Source organism: Lingula anatina, chromosome 1, assembly GCF_051362555.1.
Source record: "Lingula anatina isolate TDL-2025a chromosome 1, LinAna3.0, whole genome shotgun sequence".
NCBI lineage: Eukaryota > Metazoa > Brachiopoda > Lingulata > Lingulida > Lingulidae > Lingula > Lingula anatina.
The window spans coordinates 61,511,757-61,526,774 of NC_141767.1; the positions used below are offsets into that span (position 1 = coordinate 61,511,757).

At 35.5% G+C, this 15,018-nt stretch overlaps 1 protein-coding gene and 1 long non-coding RNA gene across 4 annotated transcripts; both read right to left on the minus strand.

Moving 5' to 3' along the window:
* Positions 1-394: 394 nt before the first annotated feature.
* Positions 395-986, minus strand: LOC147764855 (uncharacterized). The gene is made up of 2 exons (XR_015331759.1): positions 828-986; positions 395-645 (listed from the first exon to the last, which is right to left on the minus strand). It is a non-coding gene; the product is annotated as an uncharacterized LOC147764855 (long non-coding RNA).
* A 7,517-nt stretch (positions 987-8,503) lies between these two features.
* On the minus strand, positions 8,504-14,969 carry LOC147764856 (uncharacterized). Of its 3 annotated transcripts, XM_086999574.1 has the most exons (7): positions 12,972-13,513; positions 12,016-12,120; positions 11,760-11,908; positions 11,321-11,438; positions 10,510-10,526; positions 10,141-10,245; positions 8,504-9,445 (listed from the first exon to the last, which is right to left on the minus strand). In XM_086999574.1, exons 2-4 carry the CDS (start codon positions 12,108-12,110, stop codon positions 11,341-11,343), a joined length of 342 nt encoding a protein of 113 aa, XP_086855700.1. In that variant the 5' UTR covers positions 12,111-12,120; positions 12,972-13,513; the 3' UTR covers positions 8,504-9,445; positions 10,141-10,245; positions 10,510-10,526; positions 11,321-11,340. The 3 variants fall into 3 exon arrangements, with proteins under 3 accessions (XP_086855700.1, XP_086855699.1, XP_086855698.1); XM_086999573.1 differs by lacking the exon at positions 12,972-13,513 and adding an exon at positions 13,546-14,969 and having other exon boundaries at positions 10,510-11,438; XM_086999572.1 differs by having other exon boundaries at positions 10,510-11,438.
* Between the last annotated feature and the right edge of the window lie 49 nt (positions 14,970-15,018).

Genomic DNA, 15,018 nt, shown 5'->3' on the forward strand with positions numbered 1-15,018 from the left:
AGTATTTTTTTCAAGGAAAACTTATCTTTTATTGAGACTTTCTCCAATATTAAACTTACAATAATAATGCATTGATACGGTAGATATAATGGCAGCATTTCTTGACTTCATGGTTTTGACTAACTGAGTTTAAAAATATAGTAATCTATGTTGAAAGTACTATGACATATTAAAAAACTACTACTCGTAGAAAAACTTCACTTTTTGAACTGCAAGACCACCAAGTCTTGAATTGAATACTTTGGCAAATTCAATGTATTGACATTTATGGCAGGTATCAATTATTACAGTATGATATGGTTTTGACTTAGAAATTTGAAAATATAGAAATATGTTGAAAATCCTAAGGATAATAAAGTCCATAAAATCTCAAATTGTCAGTAGGTCCTACAAGTTAGTCTCTTATAATTGAAGGACTGCACTGCACAGCTAAATCTATCTGTTCCTTGAAATGGTCTTTCCCTGTATAGTCCCACACTGGCAGAATGATGGTAGGTCCACATGTACTACTTGTGGGTAATGGACCCTTCGGCTCCAATTCATACATCAGAAGTGGTTCACGCCCATCACCCCAGCCAATGATGGGCACTTCCTCCACTCCAGATGCAAAAAGCAATATATCTAGGGCACTAACTTTGGTTTCACCTGAGAATAACAGGAACTTCATTTCAACAATAAAACTACAAATAAAGAAATTGTGAACCAACTCTAGTCATGATAGTTTATTGATTTTTCATTTTCTTCTTTTTAAAACCTTGCAGTGGTCTGAAACACATGGATTTAGTTTCTCACATTTACTTTGTAGGACGGAATAGGATTACATGTACCTCTGTCAACCATTCTCGGATAGTCCGTCCACAATTCCATGAGGTCTTCCTCTTTTGATTGCTGATTGGCACCTTCATCAGAAACACTGGTTTGAACATTTCCAATAAATCAGTACCAGTAACTGCCATCTTATTTCCAGCAACGAACAGTGATCGCATTGTTGTGGGAAAATTACGTATGAGGTTCAAAAACTCATAACTCTTCAGTCCATTAATGAAATCTTCTAATTCTGACCTGAAATTAAAACAATAGTTTCATTTAATCCCGGGCATCATGATTCTGATATTAACTACAACCCCTGTGGTCCTATAAATAATTGAATGTGTTGCATAAGGCCACATTTTTATGTACAGACACAGATGTGTCTGTACATATAGCCATCACCTGCGTCCGTCGTCGCCGTCGCCGTGCACTTTTACCGATAACACGATAAGTGGAAAACCGTTTTTTCTTTTGGTTTGAAACTTACAGAATTTATGAATATTCATGATACGCAGGTCAAGTTCGAAAATCAGCATGATCGGGCCATTTTTAGGGTAATTATGCTATTTTTTCACTTTTTTCAGCATATATGCAGTACCGATAACACGATAAGTGGAAAACAATTTTACCTTTTGGCTTGAAACTTACAGAACTGATGAATATTCATAATACGCAGGTCAAGTTCGAAAATCAGCATGATCGGGCCATTTTTAGGGAAGTTATGCTGTTTTTTCACTTTTTTCAGCATATATGCAGCACCGATAACATGATTAGTGGAAAACCATTTTACCTTTTGGCTTGAAACTTACAAAACTGATAAATATTCATAATACGCAGGTCAAGTTCGAAAATCAGCATGATCAGGCCATTTTTAGGGAATTTATGCTGTTTTTTCACTTTTTTCAGCATATATGCAGCACCGATAACACGATAGATGGAAAACCATATTACTTTTTGGCTTGAAACTTATGAAACTGATGAATATTCATAATACACAGGTCAAGTTCGAAAATCAGCATGATCGGGCCATTTTTAGGGAAGTTATGCTGTTTTTTCACTTTTTTCAGCATTTATGCAGCAACGATAACATGATAAGTGGAAAACCATTTTACCTTTTGGCTTGAAACTTACAGAACTGATGAATATTAATAATACGCAGGTCAAGTTCGAAAATTGGCTTGATTGGACTATTTTTACAAATTTAAAGTTATGCTGTTCTTTCCCATTATTCAGCATATATGCAACACTGATAACACATTTTAAGGAAAACCAATCAGCCTTTTGTCTTGAAACTCACAGGAGTGATCAGTCTGACTAGTATACAGATCAAGTTTGAAAATAAGCTTGATCAGTTAAGTTTTGATGAAGTTATTAGCCCTTTTGTATATAAGTGGTTTTTCTTCAGATTTAATTCTTAGGCATGTTGACAGTCTCATTATGGAACTAATTAGATATGAAAAAGTGTTGTTTTGACATTTTCTGCTTCTTAACAATATTGTTAGTTGATTATATAAAAATGATGGTACACCTTTTATTGTGCATTGTGTAATAAAGTGTCAAAAATGGAAAGGAACTCATATCATTGCAGTTCGTTATATTCAATCATTCACTATGTTCAGAATCTCAGAATGGAGCAAGTTGGACATTTATAATTGTTCTATTGATATTTTTGCTTTGATAGCATATTTTTTGATTGATCATATAAAAATGACAGTAAATTGATTATTTTGCTTTATGTAAAAAAGGTGTTGAAAATGGAAATAAACTCTTTCAACACAGTTTTCTCTTGTTTACATTTTGGGATTTTCAAAGTATGACTCTGAACTCTATGGGCTAGTCACATTTTCTGAATATCCATGATCCTTTTATTTTATCATTAAAAAATTTATGGTTATTATGCTGTTAAGCATTGTGTAATATTGCATCAAAATTGAACAAAACCCTATTCTGGGCACTGCCTCTGTAGTGGCAGTGAAAGGAAAACCATGTCACTTGCTCTTCTCACACTTACAGGAAAGAAACAGGACTGAAATACAGCTTCAGTTGAAAAATTGTCTCATTAGTTAATTGTTTGGAAGTAATACAGTTTTTTTGTGAAAATTTTTATCTTTCCTAGTTGCAATTTTCAATGTGGGACTTAGAGCTCCCTTGGGCATGAAGCCTAGTGGTAATCAAATTTTTTTCTTAATGTCCATGTTTTTAATAGTAGATATTTTAAAATTGGTGGTATTTAATTAGTTAATAATTATGTAATGTTGCATCAAAATTGACAAAAAACCTACTTTGTGCTCTGCCACCATTTTCAAAGTATGACTCTGACTCTGAAAGAGTAAAGTTTTACTTTCTATTTTTTTAACTATTCTTACAAGAATGATTCTTAGGATTGACATACAGCTCATATTAGAAAACCAGCTCTATTGGATTATCATTTTTATTAAATTTATGCATTTTTTTGTGAAATTTTCATTTTTCTCATTCTGGCACTTTCTAATTGAAAACTTGAACTCTGATGGGCCTGGAGCCTTATGCTTTTACTTTCATCAGTATTACTGGTTGTGCATAATTAAAATTTGATGTTGACTGTGCAGTTAAACATAATGTATTATTGCATCAGAATTGGCAGTCTCCTGTTTTTGTGCATTATTGTTTTCTGCTTTTCTTAAGGTGTGACTTATGGGCCTGAAGACCTTTGATAGACAAATTTGTGTGGTCGGTCTGTAAATTCCCCTTGGGTATTCACTAGGCTAATTTCAGTGATATAAACTCATTTGCCTAATTAAGTGGCCATAAAATGAAATTTCATTAAGCACACTTGTTGATATTTCCCTGTTAACTCCCAAAGGTTAAGCTCTCTGCTAGATAACATAGTGTCCATAATAAGAAAGCAGTGAATAGCAGCTTCATTGGAATTATATTTTTGTTGTTTTCTTTTTAATTTTTTCTCCAACACTGGCATTTTTAATATGTGATTTTTAACTCCCATCCACCTGAGGCTCTGCAAATTTTCAGTATTTCCACATAAGCAGCTGTATTGGTATTTATGTCTTTAAACACGCTGTAATATTATTTTATGCACTGTCATCATTTTTCATATATTGGGACTTTCATCATGTGAATTTTAACTCTCATGGTCCTGACACTGTAATCTTATTGAAAGGGTGGATTGAGACCATCTTCTGGGTCTCCTGGAAGGCAGTCAGATTTTAAAGTTTATATTAACGGGTTTCTGTTGGAAGACCATCAAAATGGAGGATGGATCAACAAAGATACTTTGGAATACTGGCAGAAAATATCTCTGGATCTGCTCCTGTTATTGAACATGTTACCTGTTGTGCATGATTAAAAATCAGTGTTGACTGACTGTGCTATTATAAGCATTCATTATTGCATCAAAATTGACAAAATGACCTATTTTGCATCTTTTTTTTCTGTTTTTTGTCTGTACATTTGACAGCTTTGCTGCCTTGTTTTATTTGTTGGATTAGGGTTCTGACCAACCTTCTTTTTCCAGAAGTTGGAAAAAAAAAATTCCAATTTTTGAATTTTATTTTCATTTGTTCCACACGACCTAACAGAATGATCATTTTTGATAATAAAATTCACCACACAGTGTTACTAAATGCTTCTATTTCGCAATCATGTATTGTAATCACCCAAACTATTGGCATAACTGCAAATATGTAAGAGAATTGTAACTTTTCTGGACCAAAAAATTAATTTGATTGCTGAGCATCTCGTTACCTCTGCAGCTATTCTTCGTTACCAGCCAGGATTTTTACTTTAAGTGGTGATTTCAGCAAAAATAAAAATATAATTTTTATTTTGCCCAACTGACCTTCTCCCCTCAAATCCAACAAATAAACCAGATGTGCAATGTACACCCCCAGTACTAGTAATGCTATGATAAAGACGAAGTATTGATTAGCAAGGATGAGATGAAATATGACTGACAGCAGCCCAGGCTTGTAACTTCCATGAGTGAATAACATGAATATGAAATTTAAACAGTAATTACGGCGGATTCCGGAGTTATGGAAATATATCGAGGGTATACTTTTTGCGGATTGGCCTTATTTTTCGGGGGTGATGCGTTATTTGAGCCCAATATTCTGTGTGAAACGTGATTCAGGCACTTCTTTGTTCCGCATTATTGGTAAAAATTCATCAACGTGATTCGCGATTTACCCTACAATATCTACGAGATTCATGAAAACGTTTAATTAGCGTTATGGGAATTTGTTCTAGAACGTCCAAAACTTCACTCACTATTCACAGATAAATTCAACAAAGTCTTCAAAACAAGGAAGGCAGAAAAGTGGAAATGTTAGTAGTTCGCTAGTTTCCGGTTCAATTCATATATCATCGTCTTAGTCTCTGTCGCGGGAATTCTGACCAATGAAAATGGCTGAATATCTCTAAGCAGATGATTCCTGTCATTCAACACACGAAATAAACAATTCTGGTAATGTTATAAGTTCTTTGTATTCCTGCAAGTACGGGAATTTTCTATTTTGATGAATGGTGATAGCTTTCAATTTCTCAAAATTGGTGATTGACCTGTTTTAATTCTTCGTGATTGGTGACTAAGGGGGGGGGGGTATTCCCTACCCTCAATATCAGCCTACCTCGCGACGCATCCTGTCTAAATGAGGGTGTTGTACAATCCTGGACACCAGATCTTTGACTGCGTCTGGTGCCCCTGTGGTGTTATGCCGCAATTCTGTCAACTGACCGTCGAATTCGTTCGCCATGCTTGGTCACATGTCTATGACGTCACTGGCTTGGTCACGTGGTCTCCTGGCATGTTCTAAAACATTCTGATGTGTTTTTTTTTCTACAACATGAACTTCAGTTCTTATGAATGATAAATGTTTCTTATCTATGATGTAGGATATTTCTGAAGAGGAAATCATTTCTGAAGTATAAAAATACTTCCTGACATGTGTATAGATATCATTTTTGGCATTGAAATCATATTTCTGAATATTATTTATTGGTTCTGGGCTGTGATAAACATGTTCTGCAATTATTTCCCCTTTGGCTTGCCATAACTGGTAAACCAATCAGCACCATATTCAGAAATTTGATTTTATCATCAAGGAGCTGCTCCTCTGTTTTAATCGTGCTCAACTCCTGTGCAGTTGGGGGCCATGGCATATTACACTAGATGTTTTAAATGCCTTCAGTATCATAAAATACAGAGCAAGTGCTGCATGTTCTGTTTGATGTGATGTTAAATGCACAGGTATCAGTTTCATTAACAGTAATTGCTGTAATAGGAGGTCCAACTCTCCAGGGTGTAGCATACAAAAGGTGGTGTATGGTGTATGCAATTGATTTGCCTCGATGTCTACAGAGAAGCTTTTATCATTTGCAGCTTGTTACATTTCAGGCACACCAGTCTTTAAAATATTCTGCTGCTTCAGCATCCTTGTATATCCTCCTGGTGTACCTGTTGTTCATGTCCAAGTTGTTGTTGCACTCTTGCTGCTAGTTCATCCCACTTGTTTTCTTATAATGAGTGTACATTCTGAAATGCTTGTCCAGGTCCTAACTGTAGCTCTTCTTTGGTTCTCTTTAAACAGTGTGAGCTACCTCTGAAAAATGTTCTTGGTAGGTTGCAAAATTTGAAAAGCACAGAAGTAGTTGTCGTGAGTTGCTTACCCTGCCATACAGTCACAGTGTGCAGCAATAACTTGACCATCTTTCCTCACAGCTATCCCAGGTTGGTAGGGTTCTTTTGCTCCCTGAGAATCTGCTCTCAAAATAAAGTCCTTTTTACATGTCTTGTAGTGAAACACTGTTTGAACCCATTCAGACACAAGGAATTTGTGAGCATCAAGTGACTTTTAATTTTCCATAGCCTCCTGGTGTAGATCCTCACAAACATCATAATGTATGTGTTGTCAACATCGACAAATCAATCAGGCTGTCACATGTGCATGGCAGTTGAGTTCTTTGACCTCTTTAGCACGGTCATCAGGCGCAATGCCTTCTAAAATCTCAGCATCATTCACGACAAACTTCGTAAGATTGAACCCACCCTCAGCTATTGCCAGTTTCATGCCTACAATCACTTCCAAGGCTTCTTCTTTTGACTTAAATGACTTCAGTAAATCATCTACGTAAAAATGCCATAATACGGTGTCTCTAACAGGATTACCAACATCGGGATCTCTAACTGTATGCCTGTATGCCAGACTTGCACTCCGAATAAGTGCACTTCCATGTGATAATGCATGATAGAATCATCTTCACGCCATATAAAATGCAAAGCGTTTCTGTCATATGTAGGCACAGTCACTTAATAATACGTACATTGATTGAATGTCAGCCATAACAGCTTATTTAAACTGTCTGAACCACAGAAGGGCAGTCATAAGCTGGTTCATAAGCACTGGACCTTGAAAGCATTGATTATTTAAACTGACAGCGGAGCATTTGCATGAGCAATCAAAAACTACTCTGAATTTGTCAGGCTTGGCTGGATTCAATACTATATGTTGAGGAATATACCACACTGTATTATCCCGTAAATCAATCTCATCATCAGGTACTCTTTCAGCGTAACTGTCAGATATCAACCTTTTCACATTGTCATCATTATTCTGATAAAAATTGGCTTTCTCTAACCTGCGTTCTAAACCCTGTAAAATAAATCAGAATTCTATCATTATGACACATCAAAGAGATACGATTTTCCCTAAAAATAAAAGTAAACTTTGACAAAACCCTTTAAATACTTTTATTTCAGTTATTTAAGCATTTAGTTTATATAAATCAAATCTGTTACATTTTACAAAAATCAACATTACACAAGTGCCAATACTAGCAAGTCTGTGTCGTAGTCTTCACATTCACTGTGTGCACTGTTGTTCTGAGCCACGCATGTTTCTTCTGAAATTCCGGTGTCACGTGTACAGTCCGTTCTGCGTGAACCATCCGTCCTTACCGATTGTACATGCAGCAGTCACGTGTTTGAACCGTTCCGTGAATGATCCGTTGTTATTCACCTACACTGTTATACTTGGCTAGTGCATTGATTTGGCCTGTTCGTTTCCTACCTCATTACATACTTACTATAATGGGGGTATTTCTAGGTAAAATTCATGTGTTGATACAGAGTTTGTAATTGATAATTTTGATAGAAAATTACTTCGACGCATTGCATGGATGAACCTACCGTGGACAGGCCGTCGTTATTCAGTTGTTGGCCTACTACATGTTTTATTGTGTTGATTTTTACTAGGCTAGTGTGTTGATATATAGCCACCTGAAGGATTTTGCAGTAGAAGTAAACAATAAATACTTGCTATACATCTTACATGAACAACTATAAGATATGAATATTTCTAAAAATTATGTTTGAATTTGCAGTTTGTTCTTAATTAACAGTGTATATTTATTATACTTTGAATAATGTTTATTTAAGTAATTTACTTAATATTGTATGTGACAAAGTCTGGGATCATGATATCCTGCTCGTTCATCATGGAGTGTGTTTGCCCTTGTAGACCATTAGATTGAGGAAATTGAAACTGAATATCTGAATGTTAGTAGGCACATCAACAGGGACATGTGCATGTATGTGTCCTGCTTTGGAATTTTACTGTGACTGGGAGGTGGGCTGGTCCTGCGAGTTGATGATTCCAATTTTTGGCACCAATATGTTTAGACTCGCATCAAGGAAGAGTTTTTGTTTTATATTTATAATCAATAGTCAAGATCCATCCTGTGTTTCCTTGGAGTTGTGGTCCCTGGCCATTGTTGCATGGAGATTTGCTTTTGTTTTGATTATTATTTTATAAGAAGTATATGAATTTTTATAAGTATTACTATACGTTTTATCTATAATAAAAATCTTTTATTGTCTGGACAATTTTGGTCGCAATTTTTGATGAATATTTGTAATTTTTTGTTGGGTGATTGGGTTTGCTAAGGAAGAAGCAGTGCTTAATAATGGTCAGACTCAGATATATGTCTTCACAGTAATTGCTGTAATAACTTAAACATCACGAACAAATAATTTATCCCCCCCCATTTTTTATGTACAGACACAGATGTGTCTGTACATATTGCCATCACCTGCATCTGTCGTCGCCGATGGCGATGCCGATGCCGATGCCGGCGCCGTGCACTTTCCTTGTAAACACGATAAGTGAAGGCAGTTTTACTTTTTGGCTTTATATTTACAGGGCTGATGAATATTCATAAAACGCAGGTCAAGTTCGAAAATCAGCATGATCGGGCCATTATTGTAGAAGTTATGCTGTTTTTTCACTTTTCAGCATATTTTTCACATTTCCTCAGATTCAATTCTTAGGCATGTTAACAGTCTCATTATTAAACTAATAAGATACGTAAAAGTTTTTGTTTGACATTTCCTGCATCTTAACAACATTGTTAGTTGATTTTGTAAAAATGATGGTAAACTTGTTATCGTGCATTGTGTAATAAAGTTTCACTGTATCCATCGATGGTATCCTTTATTTTGGCAGAACGCTATGTCGCAGGCTTCATCCTCTGATTTTCTTCCACTCTTTCTAATTTTCTGTCTAACATATTCCCTAAACCACTCGCAGTGTGCATTGTCAATACTGTTCAGTCCAGCTCCTCTAAGGATAGCTTATGCATTCTGTAAATAAGAGTGAAAAAGGTGTAAGACAGTTAAAAATTCCTTTATACCTGAAAAAGGTTTTTCAAAGCTTGGAGCTTCTGTTAATTTAACCAGTAATTAAGTAAATAAAGCTACTATTTCGAGGGATACATTAAAAAAAATTATTATTTTCTGATAACTTGGTAAATGCTACCAAATGTAAAGACTAAATAGGTGACAGAAAAATCAAACTAGTCATCTACAATAAATGTAAAGGAAAGGTTTGTTTAATTTTATCTCTTATGCTATAACAAGACAAGATATTTTCAATCTTTGTTTTGTGAGGGATGCTATGTCTATACATAAGAGAAGTATATTACAAAATAAGCATCTGTACTTTTACGACTAAGGTTCAAGTGCAAATGCTATTGAACCACTTTGAAACATTATGAACAGCTTCATATTGTGGAGGTAACCAGACGCAACAATTTAAAGTTTGAATGTTACCAACATTTGTGCAGATGCTCTAATAAACCTTTGACATGACATACGTATTGATTATTGATACATTTAATCAATTTACTCTATGTAGCACACTGGTGAAGATCAATGCATTGAATAAACAATGACTGAAAACTTGAATGATCCCTTGGAATCCCCATCCCTAATACAGTATATTCCTTTCTGAGAGAGAAAACAAATTTCTGCTAACTTCAAAGCAATAGATACTGTACCTATGAGATCCATCCCAACTAATTCCAGAGGCTCACTGACTGATATGGGCTTAGGCTCTGAGTCTTTATCTTACTTTGTCTTTGGCATGCATCACACGCTTCAATCTGCAGCAGCAAGATAAATTTTTCTGACATATATCAATTGTGATCCTTCCTATTATTTTGCAAAAATAATAAAAATGCAAGTATACTCCTAAACTACTACAAATTAGTTACTGATGCTACATAGGCACTATCTGAATAGTTTACAAACACACTGTCTGTAGAGTGAACATAATAAGAAAATGAGAGAACAGTTTCATTAACTCTGTATGTATAAATTATTGTTTTTTTTTTTTATCAAGAGCTTATAAAATATGTTGGTATTACCTCCAATATTTCTGTGACTGTCAGTCACCATCATCAGGGAGGAAAAATATAAGAAAACTCTTTAAAGCAAAAAGCAAATGTTTGAATTTCTATGAGCGCATTCTCAACGAATTAAGCCAGGCTTTACAAAGCCGGTGACCTAAAAATCTTTACAAAGCCGGTGACCTAAAAATGGCGGACGTACATGAAAGAAAAACCGCCTAATCTTTTAATAGTCTCTCCGCCTCTCACACGCCTCCCCACACGTCGTCCCTGCCGGGTACAGTAATTAAATCTCGGCTCCGAACATTAATATTTCCGTGAATATCTCTGGTGATATTATCTCCATAGATAGTCGATTCATTGCTGCTCTACAGGTCAAATTATTCCTTTTTCGTCTCTGTTTTCAAAGATAATAGAACAGAAGAGCTTTTTTCCTTCGATCGCCTTCAGCCGCCATGCTTTCTTCACCACGAGTTTAACTGATGAGCATGCGCACTTAATATTTCTCAGGTAGCTTCCGCATGGCAAACGGAGACACGATTTAATTACTGTACCCCGCAGGGACGACGTGTGGGGAGGCGGAGAGGCTATTAAAAGATTAGGCGGTTTTTCTTTCATGTACGTCCGCCATTTTTAGGTCACCGGCTTTGTAAAGCCTGGCTTACTTCGTTGAGAATGCGCTCTTTGTGTATTATGTAAAATAAGTTCATATGGCTTATTCTGATCAGAATAGTATCTGATAATACATACATATTAAGAAATGTACCTGAAGATCTTTATATAGAAGAGCTTAAAACAAAGTGTACCTGTTTTGCTTAGACATACTTACATATTCTTTAACAACCTGTGTCATCTTGTACCAGACATATCTTTAATTTCCTCTACATCCAAAATAACACTTTGTCTGATGCCTGGTTTGTCACCTTTGCCAACATAATAAAGGTCTCCTGAAGAGAAAAAAAGTTACTTATATGCATTCCCGTACGTCAATTACACATGGAATTTACAAAGTATATTCATTTTATACTACAAAATATAAAGAATCCTGCAAAGGGATAGAAGCCATTCAACCATCTATCTTGGATAATAATGGTTTACCAGCCAGAGTGATATCTAGATATTGTGTCACACATGATGATGCACTGTAAGGGTGAGGTAAGGAGCATATCATGAATCAGAATTGACTTAGATGGAAAATATGATTTCTTTGCCAGACATCTGGACTCATTTTAAAAACCAATCAGATATGCCAAACTACAACTACTGACCTTCATCATCTAAAACATGAGTCTGTGCTCTTTCTCTTATTTTCCTTAATTCTTTAGGGTCTTCCAAAAAGTCTCTCAGTCTCCCGTACTGTATGTACCGCTTCACTTCCCTCATAAATGTAATGAAGTCGTCATTTTTTGTAGCCACGCTGGAAAATATATAAAGTCATAAAGTTATATTTCAATTTACAACCATAACAAAGAAGTTGCTACATAAACATGCACAGTCTGAGGAACATCAAAATAAATACTGCACCCTGAAGACATTTTCCCTCTCTGAAAGCTGCTGGGCAATATGAGGAGGAGTTTTTTCTTCCTTTTTAAAGCCATCATGCTTAAAGTGTCAGTCATCTTGATTAGGCTGGTTAAAAAGTAAGTGAAAGTTATCAGATAATAATGCTGCAATAAGACATTTTAAGAACAATAAACTGTAACTGGTGATGTTATCTCCTGATAAGATCTAAGCTTATGCTGCACCTGAGAGTTGTCATTTCATTGTTCTCATAATGTCAGACCAAAACTGACAGGTGACTAGCTCTGAGCTTAAGCCAAAATGACATTTTAACTGAGTCAGTGACACAAACATATGTACCTTAAATCAAGTCAACTCTTCAAGATATTCAAACTGAAAACAGTCCATATGTGATAAAAAACTCACTTGATTTCGGACATACAGATGGTTAAGACCATATAATCAAGTTAAAAAATCTAACAGGTGACCTACTTTATTATCCTTGTTTCAGTGCTTTAGAAAAAGAATAAGCTGAATAAAAATTTAATTTTTTAACTTCATGATTATCTTGGTAAGGACCATAGATACAAGCCTGCAAGCTGAAAGGTAATTAGGAAATTACCTAATAACAAAGTTGGAGACAAACCCTTCTTCCTATTAAGAGACTAATTTCTGTTTGACTTTCTTTACAAGGAAACCAACAACTCTCCATACACGTACATATATTTTGTTCTAACTACATAGTTAAATTTGGAATATGTCTGATTATATGATTAACTTAAAGAAGGTATATATATATAATTTTTATCAGAGATTTGGCAATTTTTAATGAAATATTAGGTACATATATGTTTGTTCCTTATTACGAGCCCAAAAAGTGAATTTTATCTACAAGAGCAAAATTCATCTTTCTTTCACATGTGTTGAAATAATGATTCCAGGGCTCTGCATTTACAGCTTGTTATTAGAGTTCTTCTCACCTTCTAAGTCAAACAACATAGATCTTAGTTGATGAATTACTAAAGACAATTGAAGAAATAAGCATATGTTGAATACTCCTTCCCACAGACCGATTCAGTTAACAATGGCTATGAAAAAACCTAGGCTGTGCACTGTAGTAAAAATCAAATTAAAACATATTAGTTAAACAATCAAATGTCTATTATAGTGTGCAACATTGTATATTCAGCAACGAAATTCCAAACATTTCAGATAGAGAGGACTTGCCTAAGTAATTATAACTTAAAATCAATAATAGACATACAGAATTGTCATTCACCAAATTTACAGGCAAATCTCAGCATCAGTGTGCAGAAAATGTTTATTTCTACTGCAACTGTGTGTATATTTACTGAATATCTGTCCAGGTAATTCAAGTGATTTTGTTAATACACTGAAGAGTGTAGACACATTTCTTCACATTTTTGATTTTGTCATTATGAAATTGGTGGGCACCACTCTGAGTAGTACATTATACTTACTAGTAGTAGTAACTCTACCTGCTGTGTAAGGTTACAAATTGACATCAACAAGTAAAACGTACGTTAGACTTACTTGCCAACTGGTAGATGATTTTTCCCCTTTTTTCTACTTTGTTCTTTTGAAGTAGACCAAAAAATTGCCGATATATCAGCCTTCCTCAGTCCCTCCACTTTTAGTGATTTCCTCCTACATGCTGTGTTTTTCAGAAGTAAATGGCTCTTAAAAGTAAACAAACATCTTACTCCATGTTTCTTATCATCTGTTACATACTTCTACTTATCAAATCTTATATAAATCGAGCATAATGTATTGATAAATCGATAGAGACAGACTGTACACGCCGAAGTCTCTCAGATTTGCCTGCGCTTTGTGCGCATGTGCAGAACGGATGGTTCACGCTCCGAGCCCTACACGCCACACCGGGGTCGCCATGGCCTGTGTTATCTCCACAGCCCTTCAGAAAGACAGTTTTTGCTCCTACAAAAATCTCATTTTATGTGGCCTCCAAACTCAGGCCACGTAAAGTTTTCTCTCAATGCTTCCGACATGTTTTCTCTAAATTTTTAGTGTTTGGCAAGTTTTTGTATCTCAGCGGTGTATTCCCTGACAGTCACTCTCTGGTCCCTCTTGAAGAACCGGAACCTTTCAGAGATCACAACCAGTTTTGGATTCAAATTGTCCCTTAACTTTGCAGTAAACATGTCATATGTTTACTCCGACGCCTTTGCAGGGGTCACCGATTCACGGCACAACTGGTACATGTACGTCGTAGCACTGATGATGCTAAGCAATGCTGCTACTTTCTTCTCATCACCTAAGTGTATTTACAATAAATATGCCCACACTGTTTCATGCATTTGTTGGAACTGACTTTATTGACCTTATTACGTGTTATATAACAGTGTTAAGCACCACACAATCTAGTTCTTTAGGTGTACTGTAAGTACATAAATAACAGTCATGAAGCAGGAAACCTCTGTCTGCTAGGATCTGATCATAAGGCATGTGGTATTTACTCTCCATAAAAGCAGAATTACACACAATCATTACATGCTCTACCACCCCAAATTTTAGAGAAAAAAAGTTGATATGGTCATGGTGGTTACAAGAAATAAAAAATATAATTTTGTAGCTGCCATAAGTTTGTGCACAGGCTGTGATTCTATGAATATTTTGCAACAATCCACAATTGAAGTTGATTAGGGGAATTAATCCTAAAATACCTCTGGTAATGTTCTAAATACACTTTCTCTGCCTGATGGTACAACTGTGAAACTTCATTTGGAATACAGTGTGTCAATCCATTTCCAAAAAATGTCAATCAGGGTGGTCTTGGGTTACCCCTTGATGTGTGCCAAAAATTCAAATGTGAGGTTATAACTTATTTCAGTAACATCATCCATAACTGTTCCTTCAAAGGTAGGCTACATTGCTTCACCAGTAGTAAGAATGCACTCATTGCTATCGCAGGACACGTAAACACACCAAAAAGTCCTGTTATCATCATTGCCCTCAACATATGAGGTACAGTAGCATACTATTAAG